Source organism: Anser brachyrhynchus, assembly GCF_964034855.1.
Source record: "Anser brachyrhynchus genome assembly, chromosome: 11".
Classification (NCBI taxonomy): domain Eukaryota; kingdom Metazoa; phylum Chordata; class Aves; order Anseriformes; family Anatidae; genus Anser; species Anser brachyrhynchus.
In genome coordinates this window covers 5743181-5769078 of record NC_137706.1, presented here as the reverse complement: position 1 = coordinate 5769078, position 25898 = coordinate 5743181, and the positions used below count along the sequence as shown (strand labels likewise).

General features: G+C 35.7%; 1 protein-coding gene across 16 annotated transcripts in view; it reads right to left on the bottom strand.

The window, feature by feature from the left end:
• Positions 1-25898, bottom strand: part of ENTREP2 (endosomal transmembrane epsin interactor 2) — a 171272-nt gene that overhangs the window by 72986 nt on the left and 72388 nt on the right. For 3 of the 16 annotated variants that reach the window (XM_080608099.1, XM_080608098.1, XM_080608093.1), the window contains exon 3: positions 6167-23961. The exons of 10 other annotated variants lie outside the window; for them this stretch is intronic. Coding sequence is in view for 3 of the 6 variants with exons in the window: in XM_080608093.1 (XP_080464219.1) it covers positions 6167-6244 (78 nt within the window). In the remaining 3 variants the exon portion in view is untranslated. 3 more of the 16 variants (XM_080608105.1, XM_080608102.1, XM_080608097.1) reach the window with 3 other exon arrangements.

The window sequence follows — 25898 nt, the reverse complement described above, 5'->3', positions numbered from 1 at the left end:
GATGTACAACTCCATGGATTCTGTTTTCTGTACTATATGCATTCATATTGATTTTTCTGTTCAGGTTAATTTGTACTGCTTTACAGCATCTCTCTAGGATAAAGTACCATTTTATCTAGACTATCCTTTAAAAGTATCTTGATTTTTGATTTCCATTCTGACTTTTTTTCTTCTTATACTTGGTCACACAATGGTAACCACAGGAAGTAAATATGAAACTAGACTAGAACCTTCAATTAGATACTTGATCATTTATATCTGAGCAATAGGTAAAGCTAATCTAGGTCACAGAAAATAGCCCTTAATAATGAATAAGTACTTGTTATTACTATGTGCCCTGCTATGACACATACATGAATAGCAAAATAACTTAGTAAGTTCCTTTAATATAAGCATTTCTAATATTTAATCATCTTTCAGATTGAAAGCAAACAGCTATGATTTAGAGTACTGTAAATCTGGACTTAACTCAAAGGCTTTAGTTTCTGATAATACTGATCAGCTGGTATTGCAAAGCTATTAGGCACCAAGAACATTTTGGCAAAATAAAATAATATATAGGCTTAGTTTCACCTGTGCTACTAATCTTCTCTGTTATTTGTTAGTAAAATAGAAGAAAAGAGATAATAACAACAAACTATTAATGGCAAACTTCTAGATCCTTGTGATAAGCTTTTAACTGCTATTCATGTGCTTTTGAAATAAATACATATTTGTGTCTCCTAGAAGTATTCCCCTAAAATCTGTTTTCTGAATATTCAGCTTATTTATTTAAATACACAGGGTACTTGGTCTAGGCCCTTAACTGCAAATTGCTTTGAACAGTTCATGAAACTTTTAATAACAACAGGATATATATATCTTTTTTATATTATTTTTTATGTTGCCAGTATTTCAGATGCTAGCCTCATACTACAAATTCTCCTGGAAAAAAAAAATCAACATTATTGATTACATCATATTCCTCTTATAAACTATACACAAGTTCCTGAAAATTGACATCTTTGAAGAAGTCCTGATTGCCTTTCAGGAAACAGTGGCCAGGTGTGCAAATAGACATTTCTATAATTAAAAAAAAAAAAAAAAGAGAAAGTACAAAAAGAAAACTTCAGATACCTTTGCTCTGAGAAGTGCAGTTCAGATAAAGCTTTTGCATTTCATCAACCAGCAAAGTAACAAAAGGTGAACATCCTGTAATTTTATATTGATTGACTCGGGTAGGATCACAGGAAAATGAAAAACACATGGTGTGAGGCTAAGGCTGATGAAATCCAGTCCTTTTGCTACACATATAAATTCCAGATAAAGTCATCAGGATTGTGTATAATTCCCCCCCAAAAGACTCTAATCTCTACACTATTATTTGAAGGACACAAGTCGTGTTACCAATTTTTGTTGCCAGCTGTGTATTCTTCCAAGCATCACAGCTGATAGAACAAGGTTCATAACCTGCATCAGGTTTTCCTGGAGTATTTTTGCCGTATCAGCATTCATTAACAATGAAAACTCTACTGGCATTTCCAACGTGACCTCATCCTCTTGTCACATGCGAAGATGAGAGGAGGATCCAGAACTCAGCCAAAACCATGCAACAAGCTCTTCTCCTTTCTGCTCTTCACTGCAAGTCTCCCATCGTGTACAGAAGTTGCAATAGACCACGACAGTCACTGATGACATAGTCACATACCGAACACCGGAACCCTCTCTCACACCAGTCTTCCCTGTTTTGCAGTTTCATGCCTTGCTTCTCAATATCCCAGACAAGGCATTACCAGAGCTGGGCTGGCCATACAGTTAGAAGAGAAAACTCTGACATCCTGACATGCTATTATCACAGCTTTTGAGGTGAAGTTCACAGCCACACTGGAAGCCACGAGAGAGAAAAGGAGGCATGAAAATATTGATTACCACCTTAACAGGCATCAAAAAGTACAGTGTGCTCAATGTTTTTATCACGAATCATTCTTTTCTGATATTAGCACAAGTACAGCAGTAAAGACAAAAATACCTGCAACCCCTTGAAGGAACAGTTGTCATGAATTATGACGGAAAGTCAACACTATGTTACGAAACACTTGAGATGAAGTTAGATATGCATTTTTCATTAAATTAAAATTCATGTGTCTAGTTTCCACATTTAAATTTTCCAAAGTTAAACCAAAATGTGAAATAGCTGGGATTAATTTGAACTTTATTAGACTAAATTTACTCAGTTTCTGCTGATGTGTGTGTATATATATATATATATTTTTTTTACCTATTATCCTCCACTACTGCAAAAATGAAAAAAATACAGTTCAACGTTTAATGGAAAATAATCGGATTAAATACCTTATCAAACATTATTCAGAAGAACTATGGGAGAAGTGACTAAAATGCTACAGAATAGACCTAATCATGCTATCCTAACAGGCTACTATTTAATTTTGGACTTCACTGATAAGGGAATTGCTGTAACAACATTCACGTGAGCTTCAGTATTACCCATGTAGCAACTTGGTGAATAAACAAAAACCAGAGAGAGAATTTTGTAACAGAACTCTTTCCAGATTCATTAAACTTTCCTTCTTATCTAAGAAATATATAACAAGACTACACAAAATGCATTTGATTTATCTTTATAATGTTTCAATAAATCAAAAAGAAAAAAAAACAAGACAGTTCTAACACACCTGCAACAAAACCAATATTAAATCAAACCAAAACTCCTTTAAGACGTTGCCTCTATTAACACCACATAAATACACTAATAACAGAGTACACCTAATGAGTGGGAAGAAGAGAAAATGCATTTTAGTACTTTTTCAGATCCTGAAAATACAAATCTGTCTTCACAAATTAAAGCCTATAAAAAATGTCACCTTGAACGCTGAATACAGACAGCACTGTCCCCTTCCACCCTTCTTCAGCAGCCTGGATATGAAAGACCATGTCAGTCTGCCCTCCCCCCCCTTTTTTCTTTAAACTTGCCAAACTTATGTGTGAACCTGGAGAACGTATCAATTAAACTATAATAAATATATGCATTTCTCTGTAAACTCGCTTTTAACACTACCTTCTCAGTAAACAACTAGGATTACTAGATAAGATGAGCCCAATCAGAAGAAGAAAAACGTTTAATTACCACAGGTACTCTGATAAGCCTTAATTGTTTCTGCATTACCAACCTGATGAAAAGTGTTTCACTAAACACTGTAAGGGATACTCTAAGATAGGCATTAGCTAAAGAAAGCAATTTAAAATTTGGCATAGAATTATCCCACTTAATTATTCCAGAAATATTATATGTTTCTGAAAACTGCTTAAAATACAAATATGCCCAGTGTATCAAGAATGAGCTTTTAAGCACTGCAGTTCTAACATGCACATTTAATTAAATACTCCACTGTACATGTCTGCAGAGAACGAAAATTCAGTTCCCACTGTGCCTTCTCAAGGGATAGCCTATAATGTGTTAAGACCACAACAACTTCCATATTGAAAGAATAAAACATTTTTAATCCCTAACATTAACAGGTCATATTAGCTTTCCACTATAAAGCAAGTTATTTGAAGTCCTATTGTTAGTAAAAACTGTAAAGGCATCACCAACTGCAAATAAATAAGTAACATGGAAATCATGAAGACTAAGAGAGCCCAGGCATACCGAAAATGTTCAAAAATATAGCATGGTTATCACTTATTTTTCCTATTCTGATCACTCATTCCTTTTTCATGTTTCTAAATGCTATTTTTGATAACTTATGAAAAATAATATAAAGTGTAATTTTGAAAACTTATTCACTGGATTATACTAAAAATTAGGAAACAACTTTTGCCAACATCCCTTTCCAGTCACATCGCAGCAGCAGAATTTTCTGTAATGCTGTCAACGTTCTTAATAGAACACAAGTCTAAGAATGCACGTTAATTTAACAGTGGAAATGTATTTATTTACATAACTTTTTTACAAACTGCACATGCCATTAGAACATTTATCCTATCACTACTTGCATTCTACCTTCTATTTTACATTCACAACTAGGATCAGTAGGTTCAACTTCCTCCCAGACTGCCTCACTGGAAACAGGAGTACTGACAGAGTTTTTGACACCTATTTACATTTGTTAGTTTGAACAACAACAAAACATGAAAAATTAGTCTGAAAGACAGTTATATTTTCCCCAAACTAACACAATTGTGACACTAACGCACAGCTTAAATTGGCTTCAAATTGGTTGTCAATCATAATGCAAAAAAACAAGCGCTGAAGATTATATTATGCTTTAGAACAGTATTTAATACTCAGGCCAATCTCTTTCAACAATATTCTAAACATGTTACAAGTAGCATGTTGCTTTAAATTCTTATTCTTCGCATAATTAGCAAGAATGTATGTCAGTCGATGTGATTGAAAAGCATATATATGACATTTGAAGAAGTCTTACATGCTGCAAGTTTATTTAATCATGATACAACTTTATAAAAGATGATACAATTCTGATTCAGAACAAATCTCCAGAGGCTTTATTAACTAGTGAAGCATTCCAAAAGTTGAATGAAAAAAATGTGAATAATGAAAAATCAGCCGCTGTCTTGAAATACATGGTGCTGATTCTGTTATCCAAGTAATAATATACAGAAGAATTTCCAGCACTAATACTGTTAGTTAGACAATTTGGTAAAATGGACAAATGCCCCACAAAAAGATCTAAAGTGCAACTTAGAAATTTGCACTGCATTAACATTTTATAGATAAAAATGCAAACATTTATATTCCTGGTGTCTTGACTATTTCAGAAATGATTCATGCATTTCATCAATGGAAGTGAACTTCATAACGTAATACCAAAAACCATGGATGCGTAAGATGGGCATACTTCTATTTACTTACTCTATGAAATGCATGTATGAATATGACAGAAAGAACATTTTAAAAACAATACATTGCCTGACAGCCTGGAGTTGCATGCAACCTCCATCTACACTGGTGTCTGTATTCTTCTGAGAAATGGGCTAATTCCCACGCAGGTAAAGAGTAATGTTTTCCTGATAACCAATGCACGAAGTGATGCTTTAAAACTGTAGGCATGATGCTTAGACACAAAAATGGTTAAAAAACCTTCCTTACAATAGGTTCTACGACTTTATTATGTGCTGTCTTAAAATATACTTCCTTTGTTCTAAATGTGCCATTTCATTGGTGCCACTTTGTGCCAAGAAAAGTTACGAACAATTATTCCCTATTGACCTTTTCAAGGCCAGTAATGTCGTCTGTAAAATTGGATCTGTCTTATTCAAGACAAAGAGTCATCATACCTATCACTATTCCTGTCACCTTTTTCTTATGCTTTTTCAATGAGATAATTGGAACTGCACTCGGCACTCAATATATGGATTTAAGCTGTGACATATATAACAAGATATTATGGCTTGTTCTGAATTTCTTTCCTAATAACACCTAGCATTTTATGTGTATTACTGAAAGGCAAGTACTGAACTTGGTAGTTGGAGGAAACTACTCACAACCTCTTCCTGACTTACAAGAGTCAACGTAGAATGTTTTTACATGTCTGCCTGCTTTAAGCCATTTCCTCACGCATCCCTCTGAGCTCAGGGCAACTGCAACCAAACAGAAGGTTTCTCATCTATCATAAAGTCCACATTCTGACTGCCTTACTATATCATATGCAAGATATTTAAGTGATATCTATTTTCATACTATGTTATTTTACATCCCTTAATCAAAGTACAACAATAATGAACTAAATGAACAAAAACACAGGTAAAGGTGATCATGAGCAGAAGACTTTAAAACTTCTCTCCATCATCCAACGTTTATCATAATTCACCGTTTAAGTCATACTCGGCAGCACATTTCCCCCAATAGCAGTAAGTCATGCACAGGATATCTGCTACATATATTTTCGATAAAGCAGCAGTCCTGTACGAAATAACATTGGAAGGAAGTGACACCAGATTTCACAGGGTAGTAACCCTCTCTCTTAACTCTGCCTCTGCCATTGAGCTGTTTGGCCTCAGGCAAGATACTTCAACTGAACACCTTTTCCATAGATGTGAAGTGAGAACTTTCAGACTCTGTAACTTCATAATACTGTCATGAAGCTCATCATATTAACTGTTTACAAAATGTGTGAAGCAAGAACTTATGTACCAGAATACATACGTCAAGAGCTCCTTCAGTTTTCTGCAGGTCCATCCTGGTGAACTTGACCTTGGTGAGCTTCAGGTTTCTTTTAACCATCTGTTGAATCTTACTGCACTGCTTTTTTATGGGCAAATATCCATTTGTTTTGTAGACTGAAGCACATATGCAACATTTTCCTTAGAGCAGATGAAGAAAGTTTTGGGGGTGAATAAGCCATTCCAGAATGAGCCATTTTTGCTGGAGTAGTTTGCACTTTCACTTTGAACTGTCAAAATATGACACAGCCTCACATCAGTTGTAACTCTGTGAAAGTTGACTCACTAGGAGCTTTAGCCAAAAGCAAATATACCAGTTAGGTAGCATTCCTCCATTTTCAGAACCTGATAATTCCACCTTCACTTCTTTTTTGGGGCTACACATACCTTTATGGCGACTATACGCAAAAAAAACAGGTAAACGTGTAAAGCAAAAGAACTACTATATATGGATAAATATTTTTGTTAATCACAGGAGCACAGTAAAAAGGAACAGCATACATTACATATGGTTTGAAGAATGACTTAATAATACAGAGAAGAAGCCTGTCTCTGCAATATAATTGAAGTCCTCCAAACATATATGTTGTATCAGATAAAACCTTATTTGCAAAACGAGCTTTTATTTCATTCTCACTTTCATTTTGGAGAAGCAGAACAGGATTTTGTTTTAATTGCTGGCATTTCAACCGCTTCTTCCGATCATGGTTTTCAGTGGCTTGATAGTCATGACATGCCTAGAAAATGTGAATTTGTTGATGAAACATTACTCAACACTACTGTGTAGTCTAACTTAAGGAAAAAAAAAAAGGAATTTTGCAAACCTGCCTATCCTCCATACTTGGAATACTGTGCCTATGAACTTTGTCCTGTTAATTCCTGTCCTGAATTTTTCTGACAATTCGTCTTTCTTGAACGAACATTTTTGTACATATTTTGAATTTTTTTTGTAGAAAGTAAGAAGTTTTTGGAACACTGTATTTTTACATTAGACACAATAGACTTTTTCAACCCCAGTAAATATGTTTATAATTAATGTAGTTTAAAAAATATATATTTTTAATACACACATATATGATTTGTGAAGCACCTAGAATAGCCAGAGGCAAAAGTGCTTGTCTCTGTAAAATACTGGGTATGGAGATTAACAACTTGCGGCAGGGTATTTTGCTCACAAAGCTTTGACACATATGGGCTACATGAAGTCACGTTAAATTTTGTTTATTCTACAGAATTTACAGTTTCCATCCTGATAGAGACACGAGACACAACCAGAAGTTAAAATGAAAACCGATGAGCACCAAGCATTACAAAGCCACGATATCAGTAACCGCCATTACTAAGTTAATGCAAAATTATCTGAGGGGAGTATAGATACAAGCTACCTGTTGGATCAGCCAGGTGCTGAACTTAGTAGGAAGATTTCTGGCTTCCCACAATGGCCACGCATGCATTCTCTTTGCAATGCAGACAAGCAGCTCATCATATTTCATTAAAGGAAAAATAACTTAAGTCTAATATAGCATGCTCATGGGAAATCTTTAGGTAGCAGAAGCACTGCAAATTCATACCTTACCTTATTTCAGACTAACATTTGTTCTTGCCTATTTCCCTAAATAATCATTCCCCTAACAATACATATCATGTATTTTTAAGGTGTGTTACACTGAGTAACAGATAATAGTCTATGTACTCTCAGCCAATGGTTCCTTTGAAGGCTTTGCAAAACCTCAAAAACCTACCAACATGGAGTTTTAGTACGGGATTACTTCACATTAAATCAAGTACTAATAGTTGAATTTTGTTATTATATTATTATAATTAGATCTTTAAGATAAAAATTGTATTTAAAAACATCTCTTGGTTCACAGAATCCAAAGACTGAAAAAGACTGCGATGGACAATGTCTCTTCTGTTCCCCACCGTGCAATGGAAACAAAGAAGCACCTATGTGCATTAAGAAGCTGCACCTACGTGGAGCCTGGAAGGAGGGACAAATGACATTCCTCCAAAGGAGCAACTCGGCTTACTCAGGGCAGGGAGGATTCCTGAGGCTGCAAGACGTGGGCAGGAGAGTCTTGGTGTGGAGCACAGCTCAAGGAGCAAGCAGCAAAAGCCAGGGCACAGAGCACAGAAGGACCCATACTAGGGATGTGGCAGGGGAAGGGAGCGGCACGCTGCCCCTTGGAAAATCACTGAGGCAAGCAAACTAGCAGGGACTCCCCATAAAGATACCTTCAGATTCTGAGAAGTATATAAAAAACCTTTAATCCTGCCTTCTCTAGTTGTCGTTATAAAAGGTAACTATTAGAGTTTATTTTCCAAGAAAACTTGTCAGTAAAAGCTTATTGGTCCTGCCATGAGCAAAACCAAAGTGCATCTCAAACTAAGTAGAAAGAAGCATTGTCAGTTAATGATGGTGGGAAGCCAGAATTAGGCAAATTCAGATTGAAGTCTTGATTTTTAATAAGTCTCCTTAACTATCAGAATACTATATGCTATATAGAATACTATATGCTATATCAGCATGGTGGAATGTCCATCACAAAGGCAACAACAGATGGCATTTCTGGAAATATTTTCAACTACGTGACATGACTTTGAAAGTAGTCTTGCTGTTCATGATCGAGGTTCTTTGGGCTGTTATTTTAAAATGTCATATCATATGATTTTACTGATCCCTTCTGGCCTTACAATTTATTCAGCTATGAGGTATACAACACAAGAATGTCAGCAGATAAAACTCAAGCTTGATTTAATTACAATTTATGTAATTAAATACATAAGCGACATCATTCTAAAATGAAACCATGTTGAAAACTTACTGCACAGAAATGGCAATCACACTAACGCTGTTGTCTAATGGTTTGCAAGTGCACAGGGAGAAGCAAAATTTAGCTTCCCATTATTTCCTTCATAATAGATTCTTTTGTTTCATGATTCAATTATATCACTTTCAAAATTATTTCTCAACATGTGCCAAGAAGAGACTGATAATGAAAAAGTGTTGGCATTTCAGATCTGTTTAATTGAGCATTCCGTGTCCTTTGCCCAAATTAAAATAAAGGTTTGAGCAAAAACATTCTCTATAGCTCTAAAGCAACAGTCCGTATAACAGGCAGAAATATGGCCTGCTCTGCAGCACAGCATCATGGTAAAGATTTAATGCTTTTATGTGAAGAACCATAAATTATATTGCTTTATCCTGAAATATATATAACCATTCAATTCCAGTCATTACTAAATCAAATTACTTTCCTCCAGATAAAATTCATTTGACTGGGTCTAATGAGGCCATTTGACTTTTTAAGAGAAAGCTGAAACCATGTTATAAACATTAAATGACATGCAACTGTTTGTAATTTCAAAGCTAAATACTTCAGTCGAAGACTTGAAAATTAAATTCAGAATACACTATTTTAATCGACCATGTTAAGGTTCTATTGACTTCTTTTCATCCATATAGACTTTTAGTTTAATTAATTTATTACTAGTTGCCTGCCAGTATCATTTCTATATTTTTCTATAGTTTTATTTTTTGTGGCAAGTAACATATACTATTAGATCAAAAATTATGCTATATAAGCTATATGCTATATTTATAAATATATGCTATATATGCTAATATGTGCTATATTTATAAATATATGCTACATTTTATGCTATAAAAATTATGCTATATATAATATATATTGAGGTTATAACAACTGCTACTGTCTTTACAAAAAAAAAAAAGTATGCCTCTCTTCTACTCAGTTTTACTTATTGCTAGAGTGGCATTCAGGTTTGACCAAGAGCCAGTACCTTCATCTTCACAATAATCACCTGAAAGCTGTTGACAAGAGTACAGTGCATGGCAGAAAGGGACACTGTGCATTTCCAGCACTATTTGCATCATGAAGAACAAAATCTGCTTAAGGACCAAAACATGTAGCTTAGCTTCCTCTTGTGTCACTGTGTAGTAAATGACAATAATAAACATAGGGATTTGGTATTTGCTTCCCAAACTCTTGAAGAACCCTGGAATCCAAAAACGTGCTAATATTCTTCATATAACACTATGTGTTTGTTACTTCTGTGATGCTGTAATTACAGCAGTACCAACTTACAGTTTGTTTTTATATATATATATATATATATATATTTTTTTTTTTTTAAGAGAAGTTCAACAGTGGGCCTGAATTAGTAATAAAGCTCTGGTACTATCAGCTCACAAACATTAATTAAATAGAAATTTGTCAAACCTATTATTTGCTGTTCTGATTCTAAATAACATTTTTAACATCCACACCTTTCTGAAGTGTGCTAGAAGGAATATAGTGTAATTGTAGGAAGCTTGGGAACCAAGACATTTTCCATCTAATGCATAAAACCAAAGCTACAACCCAGAATCTTCCACCTCACGTACTTGAGCTGCGTATTGAGAATGAAGCACTGGATAACTTCCAGTTGTATTTGAAAATGATAACTTAGTTCAAATGGATAATTCTGACAGTTGCTCTGCTGGTTATTTCGCCTCCCTATCATTTCCAGGAGTGCAAAAAACACTTGCGTGTATATCTTTAGTAATTTATTTTTGTTACCTAGAAAAGTTTTTGGCCTTTGTCAAAACCTTTTCGTATCCCCACAAGTCTACTCCTCTCTTGTCCCCGTGCCTTCCCCACCTCAGTGAGCAGCAACAGGAGTTAACGTGCGGGTTTTGAGTATTTGCTTCCACGCATCCATTCCTTGCCAAGGTGCTGACTGTAGCAACTGCTGAAAAACTTCTAACAAAGCAAAAAGTAAAAGGATTTTACAGCAGCACCATGACAGGATACTTTGCAAGCAGGAACCTTATCCACGCTGCCTGGACATCCACTGGCCATGGGGGTGGATGAACACACATCAAGCAACGTCAGTAATGCCGCTTTATGCGAATTCATACTAAAAGCGTTACTTTTTGCTTTCAAGACCTATGCACCAAAGATTCCTGAAACGGACAGATTTTGTGTTTGCTAAAAACCTTGAGCCTAAGGTACTTGATTGTGCCAGTCTGTTCAACAAGTGACAAACACGTCCCTTTGCCCTCCCCACTGACATGTACGTGGTAAAACTGGTTCCTTCAAATTCCCTTTAAGATTTCTATCTTGCTACAAATTCTCCTAAATTTAGGGGTTTCCAGTAAAGATACAAATACGTAAGATCATATAAATATAAAATAAACTATAACATATACGTTATGTAATTACATCTATACACCAGTGCTTCTCTGAATAAAAATATCCATACACATGAAATCTAACCTAAAATAATATTTTGAAAGCAGAAGAAAGTGAACAGCACTGACCTATTTTAATGCCACTCAAAATAGCTGTAAATCTGAAATCCTTCAAAACTGACTCCTGCAGCTCTACAGTCAGCCAGAAAAAGCAGTGTTTATATCCACTGTGATCAAAACCACTTCAAACATAACTGCTTCTTGAACAGAATTTCGACCATATCAGACAGAATTAAAACTTAAAACTATTTCAGACATATCTGAGTTTAATTCTCCTTTCAACATATTCACTGAGGAAGAAAAAATATCATATATTACCTAATAGGATACTATTTTATCAAAAAATTTCCATGACAATGTCAGAACATGGTTAGGTTAGAAAATAAGAATTTTTTCTAAATTAGTTTTGTACATAAGAAAACAATATATATTTAAATGGAAGAGCCAGCTAGATCTGTAATCTGAAATTAATAGATTAAAAACAATGTGTTAGTACTCTAGTAATTTTACAGAAAATCTACATGAGTGAATTTCTGCTTCCATAGCAACTGCATTAATGGGTTCCTCCATATATACAGTACATTACTTCTGCAAGCGTCATGTTGCTGCAACAATTCACCTCCAGAACAAATGCAAGTCCCAGAGAAATGCTGCACCGTGTAAATTAACCTTCCATAACATCTGTAGCAGAATACCCTGAAGAAATAAAAGCTCACGCTGTCTTGCTGACAAGGACAGGCATCAGAAAGCTATGCAAGCAGCCCCTCCTGACAGCAGCATAATTAGAAAGAGGCAGGTTGGAAAGGTCAGACACACAGATATTTTGCATGTCTTCCCCAAAATATTAATAGCTATTGCTTATTAATGTTTTCATTTTTGATCATCCTTCTGTACCATTGTTGTGTGTTTTGAGTTAGAATTGTTTTATTCTTAAACCCGCTTTCTTTGAAGTATCCTTCACAATTTTGAAGCAATCTATACAAGAACATTTTCATTTCCAGAACACACTACCTGTGCCACATGGTATTTCAGGGGAATGACAGAAACCTACTCCTGTTAAGCTCAGAGGCTAACAGCTAGCTAGAGATGCTATTCCTTAACTGCCTACCACTTAGATAAATTTTTGTAAGGGAAAGACTAGACAGATCTGGGATGAAATAGCAAAATACATATTACTTTGCAATAAGAATATCCCCAATATCACTATACATCAGAAAGCAAAACATACAGAACAAATTTCACAACAACCTCAGATCTCTCTATAGGCTTCAGAATTACAGACCAATCTACAAAAAAACGAAGAGGTCAAGGAAAATTGTTTTACCTGGGAAATTTTAAGCCTCATCATAAGTAAGCCCTCTCAGTAGATATTGCTTGAGTTCACTATGATAGGCAGCAGGTTAAAATTTTAATCAGCACTTACACACAATGCAAACCTTCAAGAACTTCCTACAACAACAGCTTCCAAAACTAAGAAAATGATAATTGTATAAATCTGCTTTAATTCACTCATTTCCTTCAGTACAAATTTTTGTGCAGATAAAGCTCTTTCCATTCAAAGTACTTAAATAAATTATATCCATTCAAATCCCTCAACATTATGATCTTCCAGAATTGATGAAATTGCCTGACAAAGAACATTACACGAAAACGCTCGTATAATAAGTGCATTCTTTTTTCTTAGCTTCCTAGCAGAGGAATTTACCAAGCAGAGCTCAAAAAAAGTATGAGGACCAGTAGGCACTGCTGCCCCAAAGACATCTCCTAAAACAAGAAACACAGTGCTTGAAAAAGAGGGGATGAAGACACAAGAGTAACAGCGTAATAGGGTAGGAGTGTACAGGGAAAAAAAGGAATGTTGCCACAAAGCGCCTTTGACAAAGATGCATTCCAACATGGGGAAAAAAGTAAGGCTGAGAAAAAGAGAAATGTCAGAAAGTTCTCAAACCATTCTTAAAAAAATATATTATACATAAGCTCCTGCCATAAGACAAAAGGAGATTAAGGGATGAATGAGAGGTGGAACCATGTTTTAAGACAGCAGCAAGTGAAGGTAGTAAACAAGACTGGGTGGCATAAGAAAACAGAACTGGGGATTATTGGGAAGGATGCAGGACGATTTTAAAGATGAACAGAAAGGTGTAGGTAAGGAAATAAAGGTGAGGCTGCATACTAAAGGTCCTCCTTCCTTCATACAAACCTCTGGGTAAGTACCAGACTCCAAGACATTTTGTTGAGTGAGCCAACTGAGGAGCTGAGACTTCTTTCAACTTTCTTCTTAAGTGTTAGGTATTTTTGTATCAGCCTGACATTCGGGAGACAAAAAGGAAGAAATGTTCCCTATGTCTCCAAGTCCTCACTGCTGCACTTTGTGCACGCACTGGTATGCAAAACCTTTTAATAGACCTTAAACCCCAACAATGAAACATTTGTTTGATCAAAGTTCTTGTGCCCTGAAATAAGTAATCCATGATCATCCCATTACCAGGATTTTCCAGTAATGAGGGCTAACATCCTTCTGCCACAGACACTGGTTAAAGCCAGCTGTAGATATGACAGTCTCCCTATTAACTTCAGTGAGGCTTAAATCACGAAATGCCCGAACAAGTACTTCGACTTCTTCAGAGCATATTTGCTCTGTTTTTCTTTGTCAAGAACACAGTACTTAAAATCCCTCTGTTCTAGTATCAGTCTATGTTCTATTACATGGTAGTAAAACTTGACTATTATATATTTTCTTCAAATACCTGACTCCTCTTTTGGTCAATCGAAGGACTTAGGAATCTTTCAGGACAACAAGACATGAACAAATGCTCACCGATATGCTAGGTATTTCCCATGACCAGAGCGGAATAGTTCTAGGTACCTCTCAACCTTCCACAAATAACTCAATTCAATTAGGTGTAATCACTCAAGATTCATCTTCTGCTTTTTCTTACCTGCTTACATTTGCCAGCAAGAATATTCCTAATCCAGTAAATTAATATAAATGGAAATTATATAATGCACATTAAGAAAATTTTAGTCTTCCATTCCCTAACACATATATTCCAACTTTCTACTTTACTTACTGTTTTTTCCACAGCTGGCCTTTTTGTTTTGGCTTGGAATGACAGCTTAAGACAAAAAGCCAAGTCTTGATTTTTATCAGACACCTAATTCGTGAGCAAATACTAGCTATGCAATATTTATGGATAGCACTTCGGTACTGCCATGTAATTTTTCAAAGAAGCCTCACAGGATTTCATCAAACAAACAAACAAAGTTACATAAACTGAAAATTAAGTTCAAGGGCTAAAAGAACAGGCATTTATAGAAGGACTTCAGACTTTGAAAAAAAAATTATGCATCTTAAAAGCCTTGGAGTATTTGAAGGGAAGACTCTGGACGCCAGATAACAATCAGCAAATTATTTATCAGAGTAACCTTAAATAGCTTGGCTCGTTCCCCTTCTTAATCAACAAACAAAATCACAGCACAAATCTGAGCTCTACAGATAGGTATTCCAGATTAGCAGTAAGTTAAAAAGCTTGATATGCATAGGAGCACCTCATATCCACACGAGTGATAAAAAGAATGAATGTTTTCTGAGGCATTAGAGAAAAGAAATTGAGACGATTTAGCAGTTTGCATTTATACCTCGTATCTGTTCCTTCTAGGGAATTGTGCTATTCTGTGGCAAAACCTTCAGGAACCTCTCATGACTTAAACCCAATCCTTTGTGATGTAAGCGCTCCATGCAGATTACAAAGTTTTCACAGGGATCTATTTGAAACAAATCTCAAATGATCAAAAAAAATCTAATTTGTTAAAATTGGCAAGTATATATTAAATCCATGTATAATAAAACAAACGTTCTATAAAAGAAACAAACTATGTTTCCACAGCAATAAATGTGATTAAATTTGTATCAGGACTGGGGGCGTTGAGTACTGTCAAAGCATTTTACATATTCACTTTTCTTCTGAATTATATTTCTTTCATTTTAAGAAGCTAAGACACCTGAGCAAGAAAAAACCTGAAGTACATATACAGAAAGCAACGTTAAATAGAATTTCAAGGACATGTTGTTGTCCTTTCTTCATTATCATAAAAGACTCAGTCCAAAACTTGATAGATAAGCACTTGAGTTTTTTTCTAATGTACAAAGCAACATTTTAATCTTAAACCAAACTTTCAGTTTTAAAGGCTTTTAATGATAATAAATATCTCTTAAGCATCTTCACTATTACAATGCAATGTACTGCCATAAGAACTCATACAGACAAATAACTGAAGACACTAGTTTGTAGCTGAGAAGCCTATTTTCAAGACAAGAAGCTAGACTGCAAGGTTCACTCTACGATTATTCAGGCACAAAACAAGCCTCGCAGTCTTGGTGCCCTCTGTAAGTGCAGATGTTTTCCCATGCATTTGTCTATATAGTAAGAAGGATTCAGTAGATGACCGCACTACATCAGTGCAACAATTCTCTGCCTTTATAAAAGACGCAACTTTGGAGGCAAAACCTGTGGTTTATTCTGGAAGGAAACTACTGTTCACAGTGACATGGACTAAGGTTCAACCAACTCGAAAGTCTTGCAAACTGATGTCTTTGAAAAAGTGAGGATATCAAAACAGATTTAATATTCATATTGCCTTATTCTCTTCCAACTATTTTTCTGAGTCCTTTGTGCTACGTGTTTTGTTTTTTTTTTTTTGGTGGGGGAGTGGGATGGGGTGGGGGGCGTTCTGTGGCAGAACACTACCATTTTCCACCCAAATTTAGAACAAGAACCCAAAGGCACTACACTGAACACCACAGAAACCACTGCCCACTGATATACTCACTGGGTTTGTCAGCTTCATACTAACATTGGTGCAGTAAGGCCATCCTTGCTAATGCTGCACTGAAGCCATATTATCAGTTTTGGTTGTAGCTCTGCCCCAAAAGCCCCAACAACTTTTACAGCATATAAGGAAGGGGGCAAAATCTGTCCCAAATCCCAGAATCCATTTTTTTTACTGCCGTCTGTGTTTTAAGGAGACTCAGAAGTCAACTAGAGCACCCAAGGAGGAACCTGCAATCAAAAAGATGGCATTTGGGACAACCCACCAACTTCTGACTTAGCACAGGAGCATAACGCCTCCAGGATCTAGACATCTAATTCCATCCTAAAGACTAAACACACCCTAAAACCTGTCAAGTAGCAATCCAAACTGATTCTAATTGGAAAATGCACCTATTGCCTTCAGTAAGAATTCTGCATTTGTTTGAGACTTTATCTATAGATGTTGCTCGACTGCTTCATATTTTAAGTGCACGACTTCATTCTCTTCCCAATAAGACGACTTCCAAAGAAGGAATTAATGAAAATTTCAGGGAGAGAATAGGGGAGTTAGAATAAAAGAGGGACTAGGAAAGGAGGAAAGGAAGAAAGGAAGAATATAGTTTTGGGAGTATCTGTTCAAAATTATGTCAGGTATTTCCCTGAGAAATGTCTATTTATGCCTGAAAATCTCTCATTAATTAATAAAATATTTAATCAAAATCTGCAGAAGTATATTGGTCATCTGTCATGTACATGTGACAATTCAACATTACAAGATCTGACTATTAGTTTAAGCATATGCCAAAAAGAACATACACTAGTACAACAGATAAAAACTTCTCAATTAAAATGCAAATAGGTATTTGCTTCCAACACTACTTTAATATTAAAATGCTACATGATTCTGAAAAAAGACAGGTACTTTTTTCATGTATATATTTCAACACATGAATATTTTCATGTGTTTTGTTGTGTGTTTTTTTTCCACTTCTTGCTTTCTATTTTCTTGTTCTCTTACTGCTTTCCAGTACTAAAACTATCCTGATAAACAGTCCTTAAAAATCAGTCTTTATTTAAATGCCCCAAGAACGAAAGAATAACTCTAAAATGATTTTGATTACCAATCTCTACAAGTAATTAATCCTAACTGCTGTGCCTCAAATGGAAAACAAGAAACCTTGTTGTAGCTCCACGCAGTTTCACCAATACTTTCCATGCTGCCCAGCTAAACAGCTCCAGTGATACCATAGAAACATTGCTTTATTCCTTTTATCCAAATTAGAGGATGAACAACATGCAGTCACTAGTTTTGCCTTTATATGCATGGATGAAACAAACATCAAATTAGTTTTCCGTTCCTAGGTTAGTATCAGAAATTAAATTTTTTACATTACTATTGCATAAACTGATGGAAGAAAATGCTGCAGTGATTCTTACTCAAGCAGTCAATTTAAACGGGCCCAAAAATTTCATTCAAACTATTGCCTACCCTCTCCCTGGCCAGAGCAGAAAAAAGCCTGAAGCGCTATTGTGAACAGCCTTGGTGAATGCACATGGGGCGTGACATGACCAACCTATTTCCATTCACCAGTTGTGGAGAACAGTTCAATTCATCGCTGCTGCCCAGGACGGAAGGGCCGTTCAGCAGGACTGTTTGCACACAGAATAGCTGCAGAGCAGTACCACATCGCTGGCTATCACTCTCACTCCCAGGCTTCCTTTCCTGCCTGGCTCGCAGCAGGTACAGGACCATTTCTCACTTCCCTCTGGCAAGGACTGCTTCTATTCTCCAGACCCTAGGCAGGCCCTGCTCAACACGGGTTTTTCTCACCTTGCCAAGGTAAGCTCTAAGCAACATACTCAGCTCTCCAGGCCCTAAAGGAGAGAAGCTGCTCTAGCAGTGATTACAGGACAACTGTTTGCTACTGGCAGCGGTGCCCTGCAGTTGCTCACTGGGCCCTATTAACAAAAATTCAGTCCTCCTCTTCCCTCCCTCACCGTCCCGACAGTATCATGCGCTGTAGACATGCTTGTGTATCTCTATGGGAGTATCTGCATATGTATACATAGAAATACACACATTTACAGATAGTTATTTCTCCACCTCTCCACATGAGAAAGTTTCTGCTCCTCCATTCTGTCCATGTCTAAGTGGAAATTGATCAGAAGGGGGAGGAGAGGCTCTTACACCTTTCCTGTATATCCAGCTTTTCCAGTACTACATGGGAAAGCATGAACATTTTCCTATCAATTCCTGATAGCTGTCACTCATTTATTAAAAAGCAAAGCACTAGATACATAAAAACACTGATACAACTATACAAATTACAGAATAAATGCAAAACAAGCACATAGAATATCTTTATATATATATTTAATTGTAGTAGTAGATATTAAAGCTTTTTTTTGAAAACCATATGGCAAAACAAGTTGGGGGGGAGGAGGGAGGGAGATGGGGGCAAGCAGTAACTTCCTGATGCATTTACCTCTGCATGTAGAAGTATACTCAAAAAACACGTATATGCTGTGGTCACTGTGCTGTAGTACTCTAAACAACAGGTCTCCGCAAACAGAATAAAGCTACTGAACTACTCCGATGGGCTCAATTTTCATTAAAAATGCCAGCTAACACATTCTCCCAATTCATCTTCAACTCAAATGGAAACATAAAGATGTAACAGATACATTTTTTCAATTCTACTGCTCTACAAGAACAAATACGACAACACTATTAATGAACATGCTAGGCTGATGGCCAAACATATCACCTGAAAAGGGATCAAAATAAACCAAAAGACTACTGCTTTTTCCCTTAATCAGCTTTCCAGTACTCATTTTTTAGCCTTTTAACATTTCCACACCTGTATCTAGTCTATGAAATAACCCAAACTTTGTGTTGATACAGCTAAAACAAGCACTTTTTATTCGTCTTTTGAAATACATTTAATCATAGTCATGCCTAAAAGACTCAGTTATAGTGGACTCTTAGGGTTTAAGAGTAGTTAATGCTTTCCTTATGACTGCATGGTAAGAAGCGACACGCAGTAAAATTAAGAACAGAAAAGGAAGTAATATATCTAAAATGTGGAAAAATTACTGAAAGGAAAGTTACTTAAGAAGCAAAGGTAAATATTGTGACATTTCTAATTTATAAACAAAAAGCAAACATTAAAGGAGGCTGCAAACTTCTAGTGAATGAACTGAGAACTTTACTGAAAGACAGATGAAACATCCTAATAATAATAATAGTAGTAATAATAATAATAATATAGCTCCTTCCGTGCTTACAAAGGAAGTGAGGCAGATGTCAGAAGCAGAGATTAATTTCCCAAGGAGGAAGAAGAAATACTGAAGGAAATAAGATTCACGCCAAGAAAGAGTTCAAGGAATTAAAATGTGCAGAGGCTGCCAAAACTTCAGGACCAGATGGGATGCAGCCTGTATTTCTAAAAGAAGGAGCAAAGGAGATGGAAGAATCATTAGCAGATATATTTAGAGAGCTTGTGAGAACAGGGGAATTACTGATGGACTGAAGAGAGGCAAATGTAACACCCATACCGTACCCTTCGTTTAAGCAGCAGCAATGATTCTGGAGCTGTGACAGTCCCCGATCGCAGGGCACTGTGCTAGCATTAACTGCTGCCATGGCAGCATGACACAGTGGGAGCAGAAGGGCCTGCTTAAGGGTAATTAAGATGTGCTTGTTTAGAACAGTCAAGTGTTATGCCCCAGCAGGCTCTCCAGGCAAAGCTGTTTGGGGTCTTTTAAAATTTTACCACCAGGGGTAGCTAATTAGCAGATGGATGCTCAGAGCCCAGATTCTGACAGGGATGACAGCTGGTGGCAGCTGGGCCCACGAACAGCCCCTGTAGAAGAGGTATGACAAACCCAGACAGACAGACCCATGCAAGAAAGAGCTGTATGAAGTGGTAAGCAGTGAAAGGGGACACGGAATGAGCATTCTAAATAGATGCTTCACTTTGACACCTTTTCTCCTCCCCTTTATAAAGGCATCTTTGATTCACTTCCTCTGTTTTCATCTAAATTTTTGTTTCTTTCTCTCCCAGCCCACAATTTTACTGGGTCATTTTCCATTGCTGTCATTCTTCCTCTTCTGTAATATTGAAAGAAAATGGCACTGGGACCAGATTATTCTCTCAGTTGCTTCCATCTAGTAGAGAAGGAGAAATTTCCAGGCTTAGGAGGGGGAAAAAAAAAAACACAAAAAAACAGTAAGGGGTGAGACAACACAGTTAAAGATCTAAATATTCATGTTAATCTACATGCAAAAAGCAATATGGGACATTAATGTAACCACTTTATACACACACTACTTGCAAACTTTGATGACTGCATTTACCAGAGTCCCTTTCTCTGTTCTCCAAGAAGCACTGATTTGCAGCCTAGAAAAGCTGTTCATGAACTAGGGACACACAAAGAACTCATCTCCCAGGAAGGAGAGGGAGGTGGAAATGTCAGTCAATCTGTCTTCCCCACTTCATACACATGTGCACACACATGCAAAACCTCTTCTTTTTGGCAACTTACGGTTGCATTTAAGTGTGATTTTTATACTTGCTAACAGACAGGAAGACAGGAGCAATGCAAGACTGGGAAAAAGGGTTCGTCTAAAAGCAAAACAAAACCCTGAAATGCCTCAGATGTAACACAGTCACCTTTCGAGAAAATCTGATCACAATTTGACAAACTATGTTTTGTTATTCCCTGTCTAGAAGAATCTCCCAGTTTATGATCCCTGCACGGAAACAGCAAGGCCATGGTACAGCCCAAAATTGCATACACAAGATTTAGCACTTTAACTTAAGAATAAAATTAAGCTCAATAGTACTATTAATATTTTTAAAGTTTTAGGGAAAACACCATTTATCTATTGTGTTAATGCACAGGAAATAAAACACTATGTTACCAATATCCACAGACTGATTACCAATAGCAATGTTAAAGTTGGATTGTGCAAGTGTGGTTGATCAGGTAACCGTGTTACTATGGCACATGTAGGGGCATGTGCATATCTAAAATTACACACATCTAGCATCTTTTACAAATACCTTTGAAACCTACTTTCTGAGAAATGCCCTATTAAAATCTGATCCCTTGAATCTTCCAAGTGGAAAACAAACAAACAAAAAAACTACTGATAGACAAAAACAATGTGCCACTAATTCAAAGAAATGATGCTGAAGAGCTATTAGAAGTGGCAAGAGCTGCACAAATTTTAACTTGAAAAAATTAGTACTTCTAGGAAAGCATACAATTGTTGCATACATGAACTGGAGAACAGGTTTTTCTTAGAGATTTCTTAGTATTTAACTTCAATAGTCATCAATCATTACAATGTCTTCATAGGGTTCACTTTATAGCTCTAAAAGTTACAATGGTTTTCCAGTGACGGGTGGAGGGAGGGAGTCAAACATGAAAAAGTTGCTTTCAGAGCACAATTTTTAGTTTTCACTAGGTGTAGGTTACAACATTGTCAAATAATCCCCTCTAAGCACTAATTGCAGTACTTCATTTAACATTTGTATGAGTACTTAGACATCTAGGACAAAAGGTACATGACGTCCACAGGAAAACGTGTCTGAAGACACTGATCCACTTTGTGTTGTTCTTGCAGAATCTTGTTAGCAGTTCTCAAGACTGCCAAAGAAAACTTAAATAAAAGGGATTTCTAGTAAGTGAATATACAAACACAAAGACTACATCTCCTCTTATCTAAGCCCACAGGAATAAAGAAACAGACATAAGAAACTGATACTTATAAGCATGCAATAGTCAGTATTCAACCCTATCCCAGTGTGTCAGAACTTCTCAAAACTCTGTAACTTAAGATGTAGGGTTTTTACACAATGTTTTGTTAACCTTTAAACTAATACTTCAGTCTCAAAGAGGAGCGTTTGTCTAATAGCAGGGCTCCTAACAAACATGCTGACTAACAAACCCAAAAAATATACATGCCAAAATTATATTGCGGAGAGTGATCAAGGGATAAGCAGAGTGATATTCTCCATCTCATCTCAACATTACACACGCTATCAATGGCAACAATGGCATACAAGGTGACGGATGCCTATAGGCTCTGCAACTCTCCCAAGTGTGTGCATTTATGTTTACTTGTTTTTAATCCTACAGTCCTGATCCATTTATGCTAAAAATTGTCTCTTCACTACACAGATCATCTATTTATTATTATTCCAGCTGCCAAAACCAAGTCTCTGCTTGAGAAAAAAAAAGAAATTCTAAAATTCCAGTCAGATCTGATCACGATTCCTAGTTCAGGAGTTTTGTTGTTACTGTTGTTTTAAATAACCATTTTTATTTTTATATTTTTTATTCTGCCTCTTAGCATATCAGGAGGTCCCTTCATTCAGATAATGGACCCCTTTCCTCTCCAGCACAGAGTTTAGCATCACATTTTCCTTCCTCAAGCATGAGAATTGACAGTGCTCCATTTCAGCTTTCTGAAGTCACGTAGAAAAATCACAGATATATGAAAACAACTTTCCACAGTCCAACAGGAATCAAATAGTCATAAGTCAGTAAGTCATGTTTCAAATGTTAATTATGTATGAAAGTAGGTACCTGGTACCAAAATTAATTTTGAACACATATAAGCAATGCAAAAAGAAGTTTAAAAAAAAATCCTGACACCTTTAAGCACTATGCTTGAAAATTAGCAGGTAGTTTTTCCCCGTATTCACCTAATTTAGAAGTTTAAAAGGTAAAAATAAGATTTGAAATGAAATTGTTGTTGGAAAGATATCCCAATAAGAATCCAAATATTTGGCTGGCTAAGGCACAAGTATCTCAAACTACAGACCGAAGAAGGACTGACAGAACGCCCTATAAAAGAGATTCCTTCTGGATAATAAAGACAGATCAATTGCAAGGAATATATATATATGCAACTTCACTGTTAGGGAACAGGTTGTTTCACTTGTGAGGAAGATCAAACACTAAAAAACTAACAGAAAACCATAATGATTTTGGTAACTAAAGAATCCACAAAACACTGACATATGTCTTGGCCAATTTTGTTTTTTAAATAACCTGCTTTTACACTTGTACATTTCAACCTTTATTTTTCCTGTTTTTACGTTTCAACCTCAATATGCATTTCTACTCTCAGAAGTATGCGTGTATAATTCTGTATGCAAATTTGATTTAAATATACTGAAGAAATAAAACCAGGCAAATGGACAAAATCTCTTACGGCAAAAAAAAGGGAGATATGATCATGAAAACACGGATTCATTCAACTTTGATAATGGAAATATTTTTGGAAGAACAGAAGGATATGGAAATAGAATTTTCAAGTAAATTGATATAGAACATGAAATATAAATTTGGGTTTTCAGTTTGAACACTCAATTCAGTGCTGAAAACACACTAGAAAATAGCAACACAAGAGAAGATTAGACATACACCTGCCTGCTTCTAAAATACAGAGGATATGTAACTGCTTATTACTATATAACAGACATTTTCAGCAACTGCTTTGACATTTATTACATGGGAATTAGTGATAACAAAATTTGCAACAATTATTTCATCTACTGCCCAGTAAGAACAAATAATTGATTTTTCTTTGTTTTTATTAGTCACCAAAGCAAGAATGATCTTTTATCCTAAATGTAGAGCAAATGAAACATCTTTTCAGTCTTTGGTCCTCTTGTTTCTCTGAAGAAATATCTGAAAATAAATAGGAAACCTATGTAAATTGTTATTTACTTCCAATCTTCATCACAGTCTCCTTTTTACTATATAGAAGACCAGTAAAAAATGAAGAGTCTAATATTTTATATCACTTTGAACACTTAGATATCAATTTCTGTATTTTTATAGACAATTCAGTGAAATAAAACAGCTGATCAAGTTACAGAAAGATAAACTATTCCCGCCATCCATGTGTATGTTCAGCTGGCGTAAGGCAAGCCTTATAAGCTGATTCCACAAGTAACTGTGAAATTGCGCATTAAAACGTCAAAAACTAAATAAGTAGCAAAAGCATATGACTTTTCACAAGCAAATCACAGAAGCAGTCTTTTGTCTACATTTTCAAACATTAACCAAAAATAAAACTACATCCATTGCTGTGGAAAGACAAGCAGAAGACAACAGTGGTGAAAACCTGCCTTATAAGAGCGCTATATAATTCCTAAAAACTTCTTTATTGGCACTAAAGGAAAGGATCAGTAATTAAATGATTAAAGAAGAATCAATGATAACCACTGAAAAATGAATGGCTTCTCTTGGAGATCTGATACATAAATATAGTTCAGTGCCTACAGAGCACTGCAGTGCAGTTTAGATTGGCATGCCAAATGAATTTAACAAGCAATAATTTTACTAGATGACAGACTTTTTTCTTTGGCTATAATTTATAAATAGAAATTCTCCACAGCCTAACTTTATATTTCTTCATTTTTTAAATAGCCCTTTTTTTCTGCAACTGTCTTCCATGTGTTAATTATACTTCACACCAAACTTCATTCTAAACATTTCCCTGACATCTGTCTGTGCAGATGTTGACAGTGGATTAAAAAAGGAAAAACATACCCAGGAAAACATTCGTATTCACTATTCACTTTTTTTAGTTGTAGTATAAGATACTAACTTAATCACCATTTCTTCAATAGTTCTCCAGGTCCAGAACTTCGGTTCATGTAACAACTTAAATGAAATCCAGTATGGGAACTGAAATGTACATATCCATAAAAAATTATTTTCAAAGAAAGCAGAGGCCATACTCTTCTCACGAGTCTCTCAGAAGTCTATTGTGCCAGAGGGCAAAAGTCAAATCACTACCATCACTTATCAGAGCCAATACACAAAATATGCACCTCTCAAATAAGAAACAGAAGAGGAAAAGGCAGTAAACATCAGTAGATGTTTGAAGAATTTTTGTTCAGTGAAATCTTTTAAGAGATTTGAATACTAAGAAATTTGATGAAAAAAATAAGCAAGACGTGGTTCCAATGTCATCATGTAATCAATCTGCAGTCATTACACTCCAACAGTAAATAATCTATTAAGAAATTTTAAAATCTGAATCTGTATGTCATGTACTCCTCCAATAGAAGTGTAGCAACTGAAATAACTCAAACTAACCAGACTCATGAGATCAACACCACTAAATGAAACAGTATATTCGCTTTTAGTCACTGTTTCTTCCTCTTGCTAATTGTAATTGACACTCATAAGTTTCTCGTATTAGGAAACAGCATAATAACAACTAGTAAAGAGTAATGGTAGGCTCAGACAAAATTCTACCAGTCTATCAAAAAGAAAGAAAAATATTTACAGATTGCAGTAAATTTTAAACCATTTTAAATGCACGTTGCTTGTCATGTTTAAAGGGGTTAACTCATGGATCTGGACACACTGTCAAGATTTTTAAGGAAAAATGCAGAAAGGAAAAGAATATCTGAAACATGTTGCTATACTGCATATACACACTTTTTCAAAGGCAATATTTACCTGCCAATACTAATACATCCTTATTAACACAGTCATCTCACCACTTTAATAACATTGATTTGAATCTAATATTACTTTGTGCTAATAGATTAATTGAAGCTCCATTAGCATGCATATACGAAGCACAAATTACTTTTCATTATTAAGTG